We start from the raw sequence: 22,541 nt of genomic DNA on the forward strand, positions 1-22,541 counted from the left end.
AAAGTTACTGTGCTCAACATAGTAAGTGCTCAAATTGGAGGCTTTTAGTAGTATTATTCTGCATTAGTAACAGTGCTTAGCCTTTTTTATTAGCTTTTTCTCACTCCTATTAGGCATGTGATCAACTAAGTACTGAAACTTTTCCATACAAACAGATAGCAAGTCAGGTCTCCTCCTTTTTGTAGTGCTTTATTTTTGTTTTAACCAACACTAGCTTCTAGATTTATCCCTCTAACATTTTGTCTTGCAGATTTCAAATTAGCGTTCAAAGCTGTTGTATAGTTCTGAATTTTGATTCCGTCTTCTGTGGAGTTCCTTGAGCCACCCGACTGTTACCTACAGACTTGATAGGCATCCCTAGGCTTGCACCTGACTCATGAATTTAAAAAACAATCAAACGAACAAGAGATTGAATTGGACGAGAACTAGAATAAAACTGGTGACTTCCTTCCTGGCTGACAGACTCACTAACCCACTATCTTTTCGTATGCTGACCAGCTCTGTACCCACTTTACAATGCTTTCCCATGGGAGATCATAAAATATTTTTGCCATAATAAAAAGCCACTACGTATACCATTCCTCTTGAATTTACTAAATGTGTAACCCTAGTAAATGAGATGAGGTCCCCTTAACTTTTCTTAACAATCCTGTGTTCGTTCCCAATGATTTAGTTTTAGGACCCATCTGCTTCCCAGTCTCTGGAGCATTTGGCAGGGATCAAGCTCACCCTCCTGTTCTGTGGTCCCTGTGTTCTGTCCTCTTGTCCTGTGTGAAAATTAGTGTGTTTGCCAGTCTTATGGTCTTTAGACACATATCTTATCTGTTTTTGCTTTTCTCAAAGCTTAACAAAAGTAGCTCGGTGATTATATCTGCAGTTGCCTGTAACAAGGAGATGATTCTGTTAGGGTTGCTTTCTGAAAGCCCTTGACCCCTTACCAAGCCCTTACCTTCTTCTCTCCCCACCCCTGCACACTCCATCCATCTCAGAAATCAGTGCAGTGTCAATCACCATCGAGTGTATAGTTGTCCATCCAAGCCCCATAAGTACCTGGTAACACTTCCAAAATGTAGCATCAGCTGGAAGTTTTCTAAAGATAGATTACCCAGCCTACCCTAGCCCACCTCGATTATCCCATCCAGGCAATTTTTAGGCAGCCAGCACCTTCTGCGGACTGGCCCACGGAAACCACGAGAACACTCTGTCTGTCTGCCTCTTCCCTGACATGGGAAGCCCACACTCCCACCCACCCTTGAACATGAACCACAGGTTCCCAGGCTCTTCAGTCCAGCATCCATGCACTTTCACTTCCCTACCTGCCTTCCCTCTAGTCTCTTTCACCCAAATCAAATCCCCCCTTACAAGTCTGTTCTCTGTGCTGCAGGCTCAGAGCGGGGATGTAAGCCAGTGCCTTAGGGAGCACTTGGCATTCTCAAATTGACCAGATCTGCCAGGGCTTCACGGACTAGAGAAGGTATTATGTTTGCCAACACTTCTGTTATGTCTCCTTCAGCCTTTGCATCAGCTTGAAAGGTAGGTCTGGGAGGGCAGGGGCCGCTGACCTCTGTATGTGGCCCTATGCCCTCCCTGCCTGCGGGGAAGAAAGGCAGGGGCCCTCTCAGGTACTGATGAGTGAGGCTGGGGAACTGCTGCAGGTTTTCTGTCCCTCTCAGGGCAGGAAGCACTTAGATGTCCGGGTTACCATCCACACCCCACAGTGAGGTACATGCATGTGGATGGCCCAGGAATGGTTATGTGCACACATTCACATCAGGTGCGTCCACCTTTCTGCCTCCTGCAGTGGGAGTCAGAGAGAGGACCAACAAACCACCAAGCAGGGCTTCTGAGATTAGTCCTCACCCCATTTTGACTTGCTTCTGACCTCCAGCCACCTTGCGCCTCTGCAATATGGTAAGATCATGGGCTCTGCAGCCAGGTTTAGAGGATGTGCAGTCCACCTTGGCCACCCATGAGTGGTGAGACCAGGCAAAGTCATGTCATTAATGTCTGCCACCTAGAGTGGTTATCAGAGTCAGAGGGATTGACACAAGCCTCCAGAATAAAGTTCCCAATGCACGGAGTAGGCTTTCCATAACTAATTACTCCTACACTCCCCCGTCTCGGGCCAGGCCTATTCTCCACCAGAGCCTTGAGTTTCCTCTTCTGTTATATGTGTGCTGAGTTTTCTCCCAGCTCCACAGCTCTTAGACTGTCATTCTCCAACAGTAATAGCTTTAGTCAGAATGATGGATGTCCGTGGGAGAAAATGCACTAATGCAGCTCAAAGCATGAGGCTATGAGTTTAGAGAACCAGAGTGCAAAGAGGAGCCAGGTTTCGGGGACTGGATAAAAAGAGAACAGTTATGAATAGGAGGAAAGAGCATTTATGAAAAGGAGAATGGATTTTAAAAGAAGACAGACTTCTAAGGCCAAGGAGGGAGTGAACTCTGGTCCGTGAAGAACTCTGCGTTCCCGGGTCCCACCCTCACTGGTTGCAGCAAGGCCTCTGCTACTGCAGACTGGGTGGTGGGTTTTCTGTGGACCCTGAGAACCAGGGAAGCCTCCTTCTGTTGGTCTTGGAGGGGACAGAGTTCCCCAGAAGCGGGCTGTGAGCACTTTGGGAGCAGACCTCTGTGCACGTGGATGCCATGTGGCGGCCCAGCCAAGCTGGCCACTTCAGAGCAGAATGGTCAGGTCTGAGGTTGAAGTGCCCAAAAAGGCAGCAAGATGCACCCCAGCTTGATGCTTAGGGACTTTCTGTACCCCGACTAAGGGGTGGTGACAAGGCTTAAGTTACATGCCTTTAAAAAGGGACATTCTCACCTTTGGGCGTCTCTAGTCTTCAAAATGGCACTCTTCCTTTTGAACCCAATTTTGTGTCCTCTGCTTTCAAGCCCACATGGCCATCTTTAAATGTTTCATCCAGAGTTCAAAGGATGCCAAATCTGAAATAGACTTTATAGTGGCTCTCAACATGGCCAGGAGTCAGCCCAGAGCAGGGAGGCGGGGCGATGTCAGAATCCCGAGAGGCAGAGGCAGGGAGGCAGGGCAGTGGAGAAAGCCCTCCAGGTAATTCTGAGGCACCCTGGAAGGGGGCACCTTCACTTAAGAATCACAGATAAATCAAAGTCTCTGTTCTTAGGAAGGTAAGGCCCTTCCTGGAAGGGAAATGCCCCGGTTACTATAAGAAAAATCATCTGTAGATTTTGCCGTGAGGTGCAGAGTCAGAATGTGAGGAAAGGAGAGAGAACACATTCTAGTTTCCCCTCTAAAACCGGTAATGTCTGGTTAAAATGGAGGCCCAACTGGCCTGCTGGGGGAAAGAAAGAGGGGTAAATGGGACTCTGAATGTTGCAGGAGCTGTGCCTATCGCCTTAGAAGGGGGCTGCTCTCCCAATCCCTCAATCCCCATTTGTGCTCCTGATCATGGGGGCTGCCTGGACCACCGTGGGAGCCTCAGCCGGTGCCCAGCCCACAGACCTCTCCCAGCCATGACTGTGGAACAGCAGCCCAGCTGCCAGGGGTTTGGTCCTCTACAGACCCTTGGCAGGTTCTTGTTCTTGGATTGAAAACCCCCCGGGAAACAAAGCCATATCTACAGAGTGGCCTTTGTGCAGCTCCAGCCAGCATTGACCTTGGCCACGCCCGAACACGAGCCCCTCTGCAGTGAAGCTGCCATGGGAGCAACCTGGCATCACTCTCCTGCCTTGGGTGACCTCAGGTGAAAACTTTTGCGTTGGAGCCCATTTCCACTCCCAGAACCGCCCAGTGAAAGCCAGCTTAGGATGTGTGTAGACGGAGCCTGTTTTGCATGCTCACTGCCCAGCAGGACTCAGGTGAGATGCAGCTCACGGCGGAAGCCTGGGACAGAGAGTGCACAGCACACAGTGCTGGGGCAGGTTTCTGAGGGAGTCCGTGGAATTCAAAAGGAGTTATTTAGAATCAGAGCTTGTCTGCTGTAAAGATCTAAGCGTTCTGCTTTCTGGACTGAGTGGGACCTGTGCAGATCCTGCAACGTTGTCATTACACAGATCAAAGAATAATCCTGACACAGGCCTTTACGTTGCATGCTGGCGAGGGGAAATTTTAGTTATAAAATATTACATTTAGGTTTTGAAAAAAAGAGAGTAGATAATGAGTGAGAAAAACTTTTAAAGGCACTGCTTAAAAGAAAACACTTGGGAGATATCCCAACACTTTGGCCTCTTGGGCTCTGCTATCTTTTTAATTCCTTACATTCGTGTTCTCTGACTTATCTGTGAATTTGGTTAACACATTCCCCAGCCGCTCCATTGGATAAGATAAGGCAGAAGATGTTAATAGAGAACCCTCTGTCTTTTCCCACTGGGTCTGATTTCAGGATTCACTGGCTTGCTAAACCCAATCTTCTCCCTGCATCCCATGTCCTCTATGGGCTTGTCAATGCAGAAGATAATCTACCCACCAGGCATCCAATGAGTGCCCATGAAGGGTGGACACAGATGGGGTGGGCAGCCTCAGTCCCTGGGGACCCAGCCGCTGGGCGCTGGGGGCCAGGAGGGGGCTTGTGATTGGGACCGGCCAGTCTGGCTATAAGGAGCCCTCCAAGCACTCGCCTGTTCGACTCAGTGGTTTTCCGGGGCTCAGGTGGTAGGTGTCTACTTTCTACTCACCTCGGCCTGTGCTGTAATGCTGGAGCTTATCACTGTACACAGCTTCTTTGCTGTAAGCCCGTTTCCTGTGGACACAAGGGAGAGGAGCGCTCTCAGCTGGGGTGCACCCCGACCACCCTGCTCCCGGGCCTCCTGTCCTGATGGGGGCTCACCCAGGCATCTTGTGGGATTGGGTACTGCAACTCTCACTTTAAGTGGAGCTCCTGTCGTGGCCAGCATTCTGGCTTGACCACCACCTTGGGCAGCTGGGTGGAGGTCTTTCAAGTCAACGTCTGTCAGAGGCCGGGCGGGGCTGTGCGTCTCCATCAGAGCTTGGTGCAGAGGCTCTGGATGACACCTATTAGCACTCTGGCCGCACTGCAGAACTTCTCGGGAGGGGCCAGCTGAATCTGGGCTAACCACCCAAGGCAGCAGCAACAGTATTAAAAATTCACAAGGCCTTCGGGGCCTGCCCTCCTGAAGGACACAGAGCTCCTCGTTTCCTCCTTGGCTCCCCTACTGCCCCACTGTGCCCTGTGCTGAGGGCCCTATAGCTCTGTAGCCAGAGGATGGGCTGCTGCACACGGTGTGATGCTCCAGTGGGTCAAGTGCAATTTTGTAACTGTCACTCCAGGAAAACCGTGTGTGTAGGTGGGCTAAACGTCTTGGCTAAAATGAGGTTTGAGGATGAATGCTCAGAGGCTGGCCCAGCTCTTAACAGAAGATTTTATCCCAGGCACAGAGAAAATAAATAATCTGGAGAATTCTAGGCTGCCTGTGGATGGAGATGGGTTGATGACTGTGGTGAGTTTGGCCCTGTCCAGTCTGCATGGGAGGGGTCCACAAGCGGGGCTTCCTGGGTCTAAGGAGAGCAGGTGGGGCAGGAGCGGGGGGCCTACCTGCTGCAGACGATGGAGATGGCCACCAAGGACACGACGAACACAACCCCAGCTGCCGCCGAGCCAGCGATCAGGGGCAGCTGCTCACGCAGCTCAGACTTGTAGTCGTCTAGGTGAGAAAGAGGCATTAGAAGCTTCCTGTATGCCCTTTGCATAGGGCTGGTACTCAGTGATGACAACAAAGACATGAGATGATAGATAGATAGATAGATAGATAGATAGATAGATAGATAAGTTCTATGCTTCAGAGCTGTAAGCCTGACCCAAACCAAGAGTAATCTTTATCCCAAATAAACAAAAACAACGAAAACCAAATCACAGTGTCAACAATAAAGGCAAAACAGCAGTGACAGAGGACCTCAGAACTAAATTGATGACACTGGTCCCAGAGCAGAGGTGACTCCGATCTACATGCCCTCATTTGGAAGGTCTCTCAAAGATCTGTCAGCCACCTTAAGGGTACGTCTAATGGGGGGAAAGGGAAGCACTGCTGAAGTACCTTCTAAAACACAAAGTCACTGAGATGCAGCCCAGTCAACAGCTTCGCTGAGCAGAGATTTAAGAGTATCTGCAGCCAGCCAGCACCGCACCCAGTACTGCAGAGGATGGAGGAAATGCCAATAAAACAGCCCAACACTCTCAAGCTCACACTCAAGAGAATGGGTCCAGGCTTCCGCTGGTGTTAGAACCAGGCTGTATCACGCGGGGGAGCGGTTGCCTGCCAGTCACAGAGACAGACAGAGCTCGCCCAAACCCTGGCTTTACCACGGGGAAGCTTGGTGATCTCGGACAAAGCATTTAGCCTCTCTGACCCTCAGACTTCTTATCTGTTAAAATAAATTTTTTAATCAGATCATGTGACATATTTCACAGTGTGTGATCTATCACAGATGTCCTTAATATGAATTCTCTTTTCCTTAATCCATATAGACCACTTGGCCCAGTGGGCTGTTATTATTATTGTGGTTATTCTCTCACTTGGTGTCAAGGAGCCATTATCGAATGTTCGGGACTGAGGCAGACGGAGGTCAAGCTAAGTATGTGCTATTACAAGTAGGGTAGGCGGATATAGTGAATAAAAGTATGCGCTGGCCAGTTAAATGTGAATTTCAGATAAACAACAAATAATGTTTTAGTCTAAGTATGACCCAAATATTACATGGGAGATACTTAGACTAAAACATTATTTGTTGTTTATCTGAAATTCACAACATTTAACTGACCATCCTGTATTTTATCTGGCCCCCCTAACAATAATTCCTCTTGAAGTGAGGTTCTCAGGCCCTGCATCAGAATCACCCGAGCCCGACTGTTAGACCTATTTCCAGGCCCCTCAGACCTACTGAATCAGAACCTGTGAGTGAAAGGCAGGGTATCTGCGTGTTTACCAAGCACTCCAGGTGGTTCTTATGAACCCTGACGTTTGGGAACCATGCTTCAACTCTGCGGGTGGAGGATGAGATTTCAAAAGACAAGGATGGGGCTTCCCTGGTGGCTCAGTGGTTGAGAGTCTGCCTGCCGATGCAGGGGACACGGGTTCGTGCCCTGGTCTGGGAAGATCCCACATGCTGCGGAGCGGCTGGGCCCGTGAGCCATGGCCGCTGGGCCTGCGCGTCCGGAGCCTGTGCTCCACAATGGGAGAGGCCATAACAGTGAGAGGCCTGCGTACCCTAAAAAAAAAAAAAAAAAAAGACAAGGATGTTGTTCTTGAAGTCTCCCACTCTCTAGAAATCAATTTAAAAGACTGAAGGTAGAGTTTCAGTTTCCCTCTGCTGCGAGCTTTTTGTAATATGTGTGTTTAAAGAAAAAATAATTTGGCAAAAAATAAAATAAAATTCATGTTAATTAAAAAATTCCTAAGCCATGTGATCTTCACCCTTTCCCACAAATTTCTAGAGAGTCAGAGGCTTCGAGAACCAATATCCTTGGGTTTAGAAGTCTCCTTCGCCACGCACAGAGTCGAAGGATGGTTCTCAAACACTGGGGTGCATAAGAATCACCCAGAATACGTGGTAAACATGTAGATACCCTGCTGTATAAATGGGTTTAAAAAAAAAAATGAGGTGAGCAAGTAAAAAGTTAGCAGGCTGTAGCTAAGAGCAGCCAGGACCACAGCGGCTCTGCCCCACGTGGACATCACCTGCCCAAAGCAGGGTCACTGACCCTGGGCGGGATCCCACAGGTCCTGCCCGCCCCAGTGACCCTATCACTGACAACCTTCAGACTCACCTTTGTGCTGCAGGGAGGCCTGAAGCCTCAGTGAACATAATTACTACCGATGTGTGAACCTCAGTCATTACGATAAATACTCTCGAATTTGACCACTTACCAGAACTCTCCTACATCCAACCTCTGTTGGGTTTACAAAACTTAACTGCCAAATGTAAAAGGAATAGCCTTCTTGGGAGAAATTTTTACTTCTTGATTTGTCTAGCAGAACTGCCAAGAGACCAGTACTCAGAGCATTTTGAGTTTGGGCTTTTAATCCTGTGTACCTCCTGATGCCAAAGTGCCCATAAATCTAGATGGTAAGTGAGGTGCAAAGAGGGGAACAGAATCCTTAAGGAACCGAAGACAGCCTGTGTTCTTTCATACCAGCAGTATTATTCATCTGGATAAAGTGGCTCACCTTTCTACCCTAGCTCACTATCCTCAAATTATGAACCAAAACTCACCTAAAATAAACTCAGAGCTGGCTGCAAACTCTCATCCTACAAAGGCCAGACAGCTCACATCAAAGCATCCAAGTACAGATCACTGGGAAGTGGGGGGAAAGCCCCCAGCTCAAGGCAGAGTCCTCACACTAGGATGCCCACCAGCATTGGCTTCTCTTACAATTTTTCATAAGAAAATGGATAGTATAATTTTTATATAAAATCATTTGGTTTTTAAATCTTTCTGATGACTCTTTAAATTGTTTCAAAATATAATATGGGTCAGTAGAAAACCTCAAGCCCTCTTAAGGGCCTCATCAGAGAGTGCTGGCCTAAAATAAAATGTTATGTAAGGGCAGAGTGTTTTCTATATAATTTTAGTAATGAAGGAAAAATTAAAGGCTTTCAATTTGTGACGCTGGGAATAGAGTGACACCTGGGAAACTATCAGGAAACAGCTCATCAGTGAATAAATAAATATAGAGAGATAGGTGGAGAGATAGTAGATAGGTAAATGAATACATACACTACAGTAAGTGGCTAATGTAGAGACAGACACCCATACACAAGGCTGAGGTTACAGGGAATTGGATTTTCATAACAATTAAATGAGGAGATCTCAGAGGACTAGGGGCGATTGTTAAAACAGAGAACTAATAAAGCTCAAAGGTGAAAGTATTTTTGGTGACAGATTGTGTGGCCTTGGGGACATTTCGGAAACCAGTGGCCATGATCTCTGGAGACGCCTCAGCAGGACCTACTGAGGGTCACACATGAAGCTGCTTCAAATGTTCTGAGACACGTGGGACAGCCACTTCCCAAATTGTGTCCCTCTGTTTTCTTTCTGGAGTCCTCAGCTCATACAAGGAGGCTGCGCGTTCAGCTCCCAGCCTCCAGAACAGAGGAGTGAAGTGGGAGTGAGGGTAAAACCACACAGGCACCAACAGAGGCATATTCTTGAGTTCTGTGTGTGTCTCACTGCTGGGCAAACACAGGCCAACACGTGGGGGCCTCTGCGCATGTGGGGTACATAGACATTTCCAAGGCAAATCCACTAGATATTGAGAAACGGGCCAGACTCAGATGCCCTGCCTGGTGAATCGAGGAGTCTACACGGCCCTACTGGGGACAAACACTTCCTTGGGAATTCCACTGGAATCCAGTTAGCAGTTGGCATTTTGTCTGCGAGTACAGCCTTGCAGGGGGCTCTTCCCTCCTCCAGCGTCCTGCCCTGTACCCAGGTCACCAGCCTGCTTCTTACCATCCGTCAGAGTCTGGAAGCACATCTTGCCGCTGAACTTGCCATAGCCGGCCACGGTGCGGGCGCGCACCTGGACCACGTACACCATGCCGGGCCGCAGGCCATCGATCCGTGCAGTGTTGGTCTGGCTCCTGGCCATGGAGGAGTTGAACTCGTTGTGTTCCTGCAGAAAAGCAAGGGGAAGAGGTGGGCAGCCTGCTCCTAAGCATGCGGGCCCCTCAGTTCTTGGTCCTGCAGACCTGCTAGAAGTTGTCCCCAGCCCCAAGCCATCCCTCGAAACAGGGACAGGCTGGCCTGGACCTAAAGAATGCCAAATCAGCTCTGGACCATGTGGTGGTGATGCTCTGAAGAGAGGGGTCTGAGCAAATGGCTGAGCTCTCATGGACTGGCAAGGGGGACACAGTCATTTTCTACTCCTTCCCCTCCGGGGTTCAGAGACAGAATCACAAAGCACATCCAGGTTTGCAAACCCACTCTGGTCTCTGACCTCAGCCAAAGCAAACTGGGTCACGTTCACACCCTACCTGCCTCTCTCTTTGTTGCTTCTGCTGAGTCCTGGTCTTTCCTCTCCTCACTCAAGATCTTCTCGGTCACCCCGCACAGTGGCTATTCTAGATCACTCCGTAAGGGCCCTCAAGTCCTTAGACAAATGGCTTTGTGTCCACTCACTCCACTGAAAACTTGAAGCCGTTCTGGACTACCTGCTTCTGCCTTCGCTTTGGTGTGTGTCCGTCTGGGTCCCCATAGTCTGAGTTCCTCTCCACTAGCATCTAGGGAGGACATGCCCCTTCTCCTGGAGAGCAGGGCATGTGTCCTCACCTCTCCCACTATCCAGGGGGTCAGCCCCATCCTCCTGTGTGTCACTGTCTCCAGCACCTTCTGCCCTGCCCTCTGCAGTCCCTGTTACCTGCACACGTGTGTCCTCTGGCATGCACAGACCTTGCTTGTGTCTCTTCCTTCTGACCCTCCCATCCACTGTGAGTGCCCTTAAAGGGTCCTTGCTTTTGTTCTCCTTGTTGCTGATCTTGTGTAATATATGGTTTGCACCTGGACTTTTGTAGCCTCCCATCTTTTCTGCCACTCCCTCCCTACCCAAACTAAACTTCGTTTGTAAAAAAGATCTCTGAGGGCTTCCCTGGTGGCACAGTGGTTGAGAATCTGCCTGCCAATGCAGGGGACATGGGTTTGAGCCCTGGTCTGGGAGGATCCCACATGCCTCAGAGCAACTAGGCCCGTGAGCCACAACTACTGAGCCTGCGCATCTGGAGCCTGTGCTCCGCAACAAGGGAGGCCGCAATAGTGAGAGGCCCACGCACCGCGATGAAGAGCGGCCCCTGCTTGCCACAACTGGAGAAAGCCCTCACACAGAAACAAAGACCCAACACAGCAAAAATAAATTAATTAATTAATAAACTCCTACCCCCAACATCTAAAAAAAACTCTAAGGGATACACATTAATTAAAAAAAAAAAAGAAAAAAAGATCTCCGACTCCCTAAAGCTATTATCAGATAAAGACAAAACTCCTCAATCTCAGTCCACGGGTCTTTCATAACAAAGTCAATTCCAATCTCTCACATGCCCCTAAATCGCCACCTTGCTGCCCCTCCAGGTACCACAGCCCTGGCCCCCAGGCCTTCGCTTAGGCTGTTTTCCCAGTTTGAAATGCCTCTCCAGGCCTCTTCTGCAGTTTCCAGGTTCCTTACGCCTACACCCCTCAAGTCCTCCTCTCCTAGGAAAGCACCCCTCACTATTCCAGCCCATGCACTCTCTTCACTGCTGCCCTTCATCCTTCCACCTAACCCTCAGCACTTTCGTGAACACCATTCCTGGTCTCTAATCATTCCCACGTGAGCATTGTGAAGATGGTGGCTTATCCTCCAGTGTGCAGGCACAGAAGTCTAGAGTCTGGGTCTGCCCCTGTTTTGCACCATGAATCTTAGAGTAAAACGACAACATTAGTGAAAATGAAGATCTTGGGTCACTGAGAAGGAGGTCCCGAGTCCCACGTACAGATCTAGGGCACTGTGACGAGTTCTAGGCACAGCAGTCCAAGAGGCATGATGACAAATGAGAGGAAAGCTGATGACCAGAGGTCTGTAAACCACATCCTTAGTCAAAGGACAGAAGAAACATGGGGAGTTGAACCAGGACAAAAGAATACAGCCCCATGATAAGAAGTTACCGTGGTCTTAAAATATGAAGAAATTCTACTTTGCAGAGGCAGAGATGACTGGATGTGTAATCATTCATTCATTTGGCCAGGCGGTCATATTGATGACACACTACCATGTGCTGGGCACAATACAAGGGCTGCAGGAACCAAGGCATGGTCCCTGCCCTTGGGTATGCGACATCGTGTGGTGTGGGGCCAAAAGCAAACAGGAGATGACAGCAGTGCTGAGTGAGTGACTTGGCAGAGGGCAGCTCAGGAGGTCCCCCAGCCTAGAGTGACAAGGCAGTTGAGAGGGGCTCCGAGAAAGGGTGACATGAGTGAGTCATGGAAGAGGAAAGAAATTAGCCCCATGGATGAGTGAGGAGAGTGAGAACTGAGTAGAATATCCCCTGAGAACAGGATAAAACAGGATTGAAGAAAAAGCCCTAAAGGGCTTCAGGAGCCTGCGAGTGAGTGGGCATCTCTGGAGCATGAGTGGCATGGGGGTGGTGATGAGTGGCTTGGGAGCAGTTGTAAGGGACTCCAGGTTAGAGGCCAGAGCAGAGACATGTGAACGTTACAAAGAGGCCCACGCTCACACTAAGTGAGGTGATATCCATTGGCCTCTGGGAGAGACGGCCTGGGGAGGGACCACCTGTCCATCATTTGATCTACTTAAAAAGTAGGTGGATGCCCCCCCCAACCCAGCCCCCACCAATCAGGGATTCAGCAGAAAGAAGGTCATCCACTCTAGAAGGGATGCCATCTAGAACTTTGGTCATTACTATCTTGACACGCTGGAGATCTGAAACTATGAAAATCTTAGTTCACCTTACGAATTAGGACAAAATCCCATTGCTAAAAAATCCAGGTGACTGCCTGAATTCTCTGGTTTTACTGGAATCAGATGCAAGTGTGCACTGCTTGAAATAAGTGAAGCATTGGCTGGGCAGCTCTTTTACTGAAAAATGTGTTCTGGTATATTGGCATTTGGATTGTGAGGACCAAACATTAACCCATAATCACTTTATCGTCTATGCATCCTTCAAGAAGTTCAGTGATTAAAATGAGTATCAGTCCTTGTTCTCTCAGAACCATTAATCAACCTCAGGCAAACAAGTGAGAGTGAAGAGCAGGGTTGCTTTTTGTTGTTGTTTTTCTTTCTTTTTTTTTTTTTTTTGGTTGCTTATGACTGATTTCACAAGTGTATGGGAGACAGAGGCTGCAGCTGTGGAGGGCAGAGACCACATCTTTCTCCATCCCCAATGCATAGCACAGGGCTTGACCTGCCTGAGTGCCCAACACCTCAGTGCTAAATGAATGAATAAACAGCACACTTTGGACCAGTCATTTTAACCCATCGATGGAGCACAAGACGTTGCCAGAGTCTGAAATAGTTCCTATGAGAAAATGATCCTAAATTTGAAGGGTAGAAATTCCCAAGGCCTAAAGCAGCCCCTTCTCACCTAGACAGTTAATATGAAGGGCGAGTACACGTCTAAACACTTAGTCATTAAGACAGCCGAGGGCAGCTGTAGATGCTCCTCCCTTGGTTTTCCTACAAGTGTTGATGCCAGGAGTGAAAAGTGCTACAAGACAGTAAACAAGAGGGAATGATGAATGGAAACGTATTAAAATGGGGAAGAAGATGAACATGGGAGAGACCCTGAAAGTATCATCAGCTCGATGGCATCTGAGCTCTCTATTAATGAGCTGTTGCAGGAGATGAAAGCCTCATTGATTCTACTCACAGCACTGAGATTGAAAGGTGTACCAAGCACAAACCATGAGTGTGATATGGAGCAAGAGACCTGGGCTTGGAGAACTACAGCCTATGGCCAGCTACCTGTTTTTGTAAATAAAGTTTTATTGGATCCCAGCCATGCCCATCTATTGACATCTATTGCCCATGGCTGCTTTCCTGCTACAAAGGCAGAGTTGCGTAGTCGGGCTAGAGACTCTATGGCCCACAAGCCTAAAATATTTACTACCTGGTTCTCACAGAAAAATGGTGCTGATTCCTGGTTTAGAAGAAGTAGCGCAGGATGGAGGAATGATGAGTTCAGTTTCTTTGGACTGAACCCAGGACATGTACTGGGCTGAGTTCTACTTGTGTTTGCATCTTCTTAAGACCAGGATTCCACAGCCTTGTGGAGCAGGGAGGGAAACCATTCTGGTTACAAGCATTTGGATTGAAAATTAAGATACAATCTCTTATTTCAGGGGGCCATGATAATTTTCAGATCCTCAGCATCAGCACAATTGCATCCAGTCCTACACTGAGCTCAGAAATATACTGAAATATAGTAAAAATATCTATAGTTCTAGTTCTGTGGTTCTCTAGCTGCGACCTGTGAGGTCATGGGTAAGTCATTTAACCTTTCTGTGACTTAGTTCCATCATCCATAAATTGGTTATACCTGGCTTTCAAGTATCTTTCTTTTATTTCTTTTAAGGATCAGAAGTAATATATTTGGCATATAATAGGCACTCAACATATGATGAATTATTATCATTGGGGCTATTATTTCAAAATACCCTCACAAGGCAATGTCCTTTCTTTAGACATATTAGAAATGGTCAAGGCATGTAATGTATTTTATAGTCAAGCACTTTATAAGTGAGGAAGAGTTCTATCGTAATATACCAAATGGCAACCAGTGCTTAGGTGAAGAATCTTCTGCGTTCCTAAAAAAAGCATTCTATCTTCTGGGACAATGACATCCTTCACTGAGGTGTGGAAGCCCCCTCAGGTCTTGAGCTACTGTGCATGTGTTCTGTTAATAATTGGTATAAATTACTGAGAAGTAGGGACAGGGCCTAAGATGGGAGAATAATCTTCCTTCATAGTGTCAGAAGTTGAGGCCAACTACAGTTTGTCCAGCAAGAAGTTGAGGTCAACTACAGTTTGTACAGGGAAAGGCCATGGAGGACTCGGGTGTGGGCTGGGGAATGAGGAGTCAGGGGACACAGGCATGAGCCTCATGGTTTCGGTCCTGCGCCTTTCACCCCCGTCCCAGGGTGAATGCCCTTGGCACGGCAGGTGAGGAGAAGGGCTGGTGGTTTCCCATGCGTCCAACCCCTTCCCAGCACCGCCCCGGGCTGCAGGGCAAAGAACTCAGGCTATAGACTCCCTTTCTAGCTGTGTGACCTGAGCAACTGGGCTTTGTTTTTTTCAACTTCTTTGTGCATTTGTTTCTTTTACCCAAAACAACGATACTAAGATTTACTACACTGAGTTGTGAAAGGGGAGAGGAGATGATGTTTAGAAAGCCTCTGACACCCAACAGGGGCACGCTAGGGAGAAAGTATTATTATTTATCTGAGATGAGCCATAAGGCTCAAGTTCACGTGTGTGTGGGAAGGGGGGCTGGGTGGGACCTTACTGGTGACTCTGACATCACACCATATATGGCCAAGCATAATATCCTACTGGACTTGGTCAATAGAACTAGGTCTAGGTCAACTTGAACTTGGTCTAGGTCAACTTTGGTGATGAAATGAGGCCATGTAATCAATAGGTCCAAATAGGTCCAAAACATTTTTGGATTGGTCCAACATTTACTTTACTTAATGATAAAAAATATCTAGTAAATAAGGGTCCCCAATTCAAAGTTGAATGGATATAATGGCTGCTTATGAATCCATACCATTTGAGTTACCCCCAATTCCCTGAATTATCAGAATCAACTGTCTACAAAACCCAGTTTCCTCTAAATGAGTAGAAAGCCGCCGAACCCTCACCTTGCTTGCAAGTTCGGCTGTAATGGCTGAAGGGCACACCTCCTTGCAGGCTAGACTGGTGATCCATCTGAGCTTCTGCTTTCAGGGAGGTAAATTGGTACCATTTTACAAGTGTGAAAACCAATCTAGAGTAAGTGGTTCAGTAATGGGACCATGGCTGTGTGTCTGTCAGTTATGGACGGCCCTGGAATCCAGGGCTCCCTTCCCAGTGCAGTCATGCTCCACTTTCAACACTGCCTCCATGTTGGAGGCTGCAGGTCTTCATCCCTGTTCCTCTTCGTATCCCCACTGACGCACTGGATGATCTCACCCATACCATCCACACACTGGCAACTTCCAAATGGTCATCTCCAGCCCGTCCTCTCCCCTGAACTCCAGATGTGCACATTTAGCTGCCTGCTCCACATCTACACTTGGCTATCTCAGGGGAATTTTAGACACGGAGCTGAACTTTGGTCCCTTCCCTCACCCCAGACAGGCTCTGCCTACAGTGATCCTCTTCTCAGCCACTGGTGTTGCCATTTTTCTAGTGACTCAGGCCCAAACCCTCCCACATCCCAAACCCAACCTGTTGGAAATCCCATTGGTTTGTCTTTAGTTTATACCCCTGGAAATCAACTATGTTTCATCAGCCATCTGCTTCCACTTTGATTCAAGCCACCATCATCCTTGTCTTAGATGATTATAATCTAACAGGTCTATTTTCAGTGGAAAAGCCTGAATGACCCTTTTAAAATGTAAGTCAGATTTTGTTTCTCCTCTGCACCAAACCCTGCTATGGATTCCCATCTTATTCAGAGGAAAGGCTCAAGTTCTTAAGGCCTAACATGAGCACCTCCTCTGATTACCTCTCCCCTGACTACTATTTTCCCATTGCTCGTATGACTCCAGTCATGCCAGTCTCCTTCCTGCTCCTTGAACCAACAGTCATGATCTCACCTCAGGGCCTTTGCACAGGCTCTTTATTCCCCAGATGCCTGCTTCACAACACCCTTATCTCCTGCAGGTCTTTACTTAGAACTTACCTTCTCCAAGAGGCCCACCTTTACCATTCTATTTATTTCTGCAACCTACTCCTCCCCCAAACCTGACCCTCCTGACCCCATTTACCTTGATCTGCTTCCCCCGCAATTTACACTCATTTTCTAACACACTATATGAGATCTTTATTTGTTATATTCATTATTCATTGTCTCTCTCTTTCTGTTGGAAAGTAAGCTTCTTGAGGGCAGGAATCCTTGTTTTGATCACAAATGTATCTTAGAATAGTAACTGCCAAATAGCAGGCACTCAATAAATAACTTGCCGAATAATAAAGGAATAAATCTGGTATTTGCAAAAATATTGTGTTGGGTCAGTATAGAAAGCACTCTATTTTCCTGGGATTTTGCAAATGCTATAGATCACCATGGTGGAAGGAAAGCCCTGCTTCCCCCACAGATAGGCTAGGGGTCAACTCCACAGGGCACCATTTCCCTCTTCTTGGCAGGGCAGGCCCTGCTGTAGCCCCCAGCAGCAGCTGTGAGAGAGCAGTCAAGGGAAATAACATATTATTCAAAATGTATTCGAAATTTCTATCTATCCTTTTACATTTCCATTTAAATATTTGAAACCTCCATACATAGCTCAGCACAGTAGTATATGCATGTAATTTATAAATAAACAATCTTATATTGGAGGTATATGGTCAAAAACTTTAAAAAACACCAGTTTAGGTAATTTCCTGGTGGTACATTGGTTAGGACTCCGTGCTTTCACTGCCATGGGCCCAGGTTCAATCCCTGGTTGGGGAACTAAGATCCTGCAAGCCGTGTGGCACGGCCATAAAAGAAAAAGAAAAAGACTAGTTTTCAAAACCACAGAATCTTCAGAAAGTTCAAGGGACACCTGGTGGCTGTGTAGCATCTGCTTTCGTATAGAAAGCATGTGACTGGGAGAATGGGATTGGTCCTGCCCATCCATGACAGCCCAGTGAGTGGTGCAGACAGTGGGGTTGGAAGGTTCTCTCCTGAGTTGGTACAGAAAGTGCCTGGGCTTTGGAGGCCTTTTCTGGGGCAGAGCTGGGAGCACTCTCAGGGAGCCTCTGATCTGTGTCACCAGATTCCTCCCCCACTCAGGACTCCCTCCAGCCTGTCTCCCTGGGACCTCAGCTGACCACCACCCATGGAAAAGTGGCTGGCCCTGGGTCTTGCAAGCCTGCAGGCAGGGCTGGCTCACCTTCTCATAGTACCGGATCTCATAGTCCAGGATGATGCCATTGGGCTGCTCCGGCTGCGGCCATGACAAGGTGATGCTCCTCATGGTGGCACTGACCTGGTGCATGATGGGGACAGTGGAAGGGGCTGCAGAGAGAGGAAGAGACAGGGCAGATGAACAGACCCTCGATTATACGAGAAGTGCTGTCTTTCAGAGACAAAGAGGCAGAGAAATGTCATTGGACATTTCTCATCAACTAAGCTGGATCTATAGAACTTTCTGTGGGTTTTGCAGAACAAATGGAGTTTGGGTACCAAAGGAGAGAACAGGTGACAATTTAGGACAGGAGAACATGTGTGAGGGTAGGGAACAGAGTGGACAGGAAGAAAAAAGGTTTGACCAAAACAAGAGATGGCTGGAGAAATCACAGGAAAACAGTGTGGGTGGGGAAAGTTGGAGACAGGCATGGAGGATGTGACCAGCAGGACAAGTCCAGGCTTCAGGCAGTGGGACAAGAGGCGCGATGGAATGTCTTTGAGCAGATGGTGTTGAAGGAACCTCAGTCTTGCAGGAATGGGCTGAGCCATCACAGAGAAGAGAATCTAGAGGCAAGAACTGACAGAGAGAGAGTCGAGCTGATCAGTACAGAATTGCTGTGCAGTGAAAAGGAACATTCTAGCAAACATCTCCTTCTGAGACTGCATGGAAGATTTTGCTGCATTTCCAAAGGAAGAGAGGTGGCATCTCTCAAGAAGACATGAACACAGACCAAAAACAGAGTTCTTGTAGACTTCTGTCAGAGTTTTCCAAATGAGGACATTTGCTGTTGAGAGCTCACAAATATAAATGAAGAAATGATACACAAGCCAAACATTTGGAAACAGAATAATAATTCCAAAATCTGTGAAGTGCTTCCGAAATCTCTTTTTAAAAAGAATAATATTTATTTCCCAATTCAACATTTTTCACACAGTGTAAGTAAAATGAAAACAGTCTGGAGATAATAAATGAGGGTCGTCTGTCTAGGAGAAGAGGCGGGTGATGGATGAGGCTGCGGTCTGTGCTCTGCTCAGGGGCTGTTCCATTTAGTCCTGGCACTTCTGCAGTGATGAAGGTCGTTTCCTCACACGAACTCCACTTTACAAGGCTTTCTCTGGGGACCATGGCTGAGTGACATTTACTATCCTGGATTTAAGTTAACAGATTCCCCTGCAAGACCTGAAATTACAGAGCACGGGTACCGGGTCACGGGCGGTTCCTCATTCTCCACGATCCACGGACTCTCAGTGAGAACCTATTGCATGAGGCCCCTGGGTCGGGGTGGAGACGCAGAGCTGTGAAGATACCCACGGTCCAGGGGAGCCGTAAGGAGAGCACAGAGTGAGAGGTGCTGTGATGAGCCCTTAGAATTGCAGTGTCTGCCTGGGACTTTGCCCAGTTCCCATTAGAGACCTCATCATGGCCGTGAAAATGTGCCCCTCAGAGCTCCTACCCCTGGGAGCATAATTGCCTAATGACCCCAACTGCTGCATTCTGCGATCCATCACTGCATCCACGCAGAGCCTACTTCCCACATGCTGCTCCCAGCCAATGACTGAGAATGGCGGGGATGCTAAGGCAGGTCCGTTCCTGACTCTTCTGATGGGCAACTTCTGCCCACTGGATATGCCCTCTTCTGCCCTCTTCTGCCCTCTTCTGATGGGCAAATACTGCCCACTGGATATCCCAACACTTCCCTGTAACTCGTGGCAGTCTAAGACTCTTCCCACTCAATCCTCCTTCCTTCTCTCTCTCCTTCAGAGGGATCAGAACTTCATTGTGGTCTGATAGCTCTCCCAGCCTCCTCTGGCCTCCACCCCATTTCCCTAGTAAATCTGATCCCATCCGATCCCATCGTGGTGTCTGCTTTGTGGAGGACCTGAGTTGATGCAGTCCTGAATCCCCCTATCAAGTATTCCCTGCCCCGCCCTGCTGCGTTCCCAGGGATGGGAAGCTCACTGCCTACAGAAGCTGCCGCTCCATACCTGGATACCTCTCACCAATTTGCATGTCTTCCTTATTCTTATCTGAAATATGTCTTCTTCCTACCGGTCTCAGTTCTGCCAAGTGAAATAATATAGAATGTTCCCTCTTCCACAGAATGCCTTGTTAAATAGCGAAAGAAACTATTGAGGTCTCCCCTGAGTTTTTCCTGCTGAAAAGAATGGCCAGATATTATGAACATTTCTCCCATGATATGCCGGCTCCTGAGGTGGCTTTTTTCCACACGGGGCTCACGTTACCTAAATCTCTTTAGGCATAAGGCCCAGAGGTGAACCCAGTTCTCTCACTGCTGTTTGAACAGCAAAGATTAGAGTAAAACTAATATCCACCATGATCTGTGTACTATACATCTATTAATATTACCATTAGCCCTTGCTTCAAAAACATGTCCCTGCTATTTGATTTGTTTTTTTTTTTTTTTTGCTGTACGCGGGCCTCTCACTGCCGTGGCCTCTCCCGCTGCGGAGCACAGGCTCCGGACGCGCAGCCTCAGCGGTCATGGCTCACGGGTCCAGCCGCTCCGCAGCATGTGGGATCTTCCCAGACCGGGGCACGAACCTGCGTCCCCTGCATCGGCAGGCGGACTCTCAACCACTGCGCCACCAGGGAGGCCCCTGCTACTTGATTTTGAAACCACAGTCAGTATAACCTTTAGGTTTTCCCATGGTATGCTCCTCACCTTTTGTCTGTAGAGTTGGCTTTTAGCTTTGACTACAGGGATTTACATGCGCCTTTATGGTGCTAATTTGGCCTATGAGTCTGGTAAGTTGAAATAATTTTTGATCCTGACTCAACCATCAAATGCATCTTCTCTTCCAACTTAGGATCATGGCCCAGATCCATTAATCAGCTATTTAAACAAATATTTATTGAGCATCTGTCATGTGCCAGTAATTGTTCTAGGTTGTAAAGATTCCCTAGTGAACAAATTAACATTTCTTGCCTTCATAGAGCTTCTTTTCTAGCGGAGAGATTCAGAGACTAGACATAATAAATAAATACATTACAAGGTATGTTAAAAATATTAAGTACAATGGGAAAAAATGGAGCAGAGGAGAAGGGATACAGAATGCCAAAATATAGGAGGCCGGCCAGGGGAAGACTGCAATTCTGAATCTTGTGCTCGGCCAGGCCTTGTCTGAGAAGTAGACGCAGGAGCACAGAGATGAAAGAGGACAAAGAGGGAGCCAGGCGGATGCCTGGGAGAAGAGCATGTGAGAGGGAGAGGTCAGGGCAAAGTTTCTGATCTGGGAGCATCCTGGTGTTTCAGGGAAACAGAAAAGAGCCAGTGGGACTGATGCAGAAATGAGGTCACAGATGGTAGGGTCCCCAGAGACACTAAAAGCGGATGTTGGCTTCTACTGAGAGACATGGGGACCCATGGGAGGGTCGCAAACAGGGGAATGACATCATGTGAGTTACATGTTACCAGTATCACCCTGTGCTATATTGCTAATGGAGTGCAGGGGCCGTGTGAAAGCTGAAAGAATAATCCAGCTGGAAGATCATGGTGACTTGGACCAGGCTTGGAGTGGTGGAGGTGGTGAGAGAGGAGATGGTCAGATTCTGAATATATTTAGAATATATCTCAATGGCTGTGTTTCTGGTCTGAGCAGCTGGAAAAGTGGGGTAGCCATCGACTGAGATCAGGGACGACATCGGTACAAACAGTTTGGGAGGAAAGCACAGGTGATCCACTTCAGACCTGCTGGCTTTAAGACATCCAGGATGTCCCAGAGGAGATGCTGAGTGGGCAAATGCATGTCGAAGAGGTCCAGACTGAAGTTATAAATGTGAAGTCATCATATTTCAAAGATATTGAAAGCACTGGAAATGACAGAAATCACCAAGAGAAGGAGCAGAAGAGGATATATAGTCTAAGATTCAGGAGGTGATGGGAAAGCCACCAAGAGGCCTGAGAAAGAAGGCCAGTGATGTGGAGGGAGAACCAGAGAGTGTGATCACCTAGAGATCAAGTGGCAGCCAGCCTTCCCTGGAGGACAGGATGTGTGAGATGCCACTGCCGAGTCACCATAGTGAAACTAGGCAGCGAGTGTGGATTTAGTTCAGGTTGAATGGTTAACGGGGTGCTTCGGATTTTTCTTCCCAAGGCCTGTGTGCGCTGTGCAGAGCCCCAAGAGAGGATGAAGGAGCTTCAGGAAAGTGAGACAGTGTTCTGGAGTCAGTCTGGATGGTTTGGGATCCTGCTGGGCCCACCAGGATGGATGGGAACGGCCCCTATTAATCCTCCCCTCTCTACACTATCCCCGGCCACCGCCCACCACACTGAAAGGGCTGCCCTTTCAGGCCTCTGTGGAAACACGATTCAGTTGACATGTTTTTTTATCATGTCAGTGTCATATAGGTTTTCAGGATCCTTCTGCCTCAAAAGCTGAAGCATCATGTATTAAAAATTAGAGAGTTTAATTCCAATGGCCTGAGGATTTTTGATGGGCTTGGTTCTTTATTTTGCCTCTAATCCCTGGAAAGCCATCATTCAAAACTCAGCATATATGCCAACCATTGTGCCACACCCCTGCTCTAATCACTCAAGACAGAAGGACAAGTAAGAAAGTCACAGCCCTGCTTGAAGGTCCCATTTGGGGTCAAATGGCAAAGAGGTAAGGTGATCCAGACGTAATGGATAGTCAAATCCACTGAGAGGAGTGTCCCTGTTATACAGGTGGCAAGGACCTCCCAGAAGGCCAGCAGCAGCACACAGATCCAGGAGAAGCTGCCGGAGGGTGACAGTCACCTCCGCCAGCATTTCTCAGATTTATGGTGATGATACCACCGTCACGGGCCCCCTGGCAGGCCATCTATTCCCATACAGGTCACTCTAAATGTCTTACCTTTTAACTGAGATGGGATTTTGCACAGGGGAGAAAGTAAGAAAGTATCACGCCTCCTCCCTGAAGATCAGAACAGCTTACATTTGGTACTCTGCCATCAGTGATCA

The 22,541-nt window shown here is 48.0% G+C and overlaps 1 protein-coding gene across 2 annotated transcripts in view; it reads right to left on the minus strand.

The window, feature by feature from the left end:
- Positions 1-22,541, minus strand: part of EPHB1 (EPH receptor B1) — a gene marked incomplete at both ends in the record, with an annotated part of 421,851 nt that overhangs the window by 74,235 nt on the left and 325,075 nt on the right. For both annotated transcript variants that reach the window (XM_082655000.1, XM_082654999.1), the window contains 4 exons: positions 4,653-4,717; positions 5,531-5,639; positions 9,446-9,608; positions 17,561-17,685. In XM_082655000.1, coding sequence (XP_082511126.1) covers positions 4,653-4,717; positions 5,531-5,639; positions 9,446-9,608; positions 17,561-17,685 — 462 coding nt within the window. The remainder of the gene's footprint in view (positions 1-4,652; positions 4,718-5,530; positions 5,640-9,445; positions 9,609-17,560; positions 17,686-22,541) is intronic.

Source organism: Grampus griseus, assembly GCF_964374135.1.
Source record: "Grampus griseus genome assembly, chromosome: 5".
NCBI classification, from domain to species: Eukaryota; Metazoa; Chordata; class Mammalia; order Artiodactyla; family Delphinidae; genus Grampus; species Grampus griseus.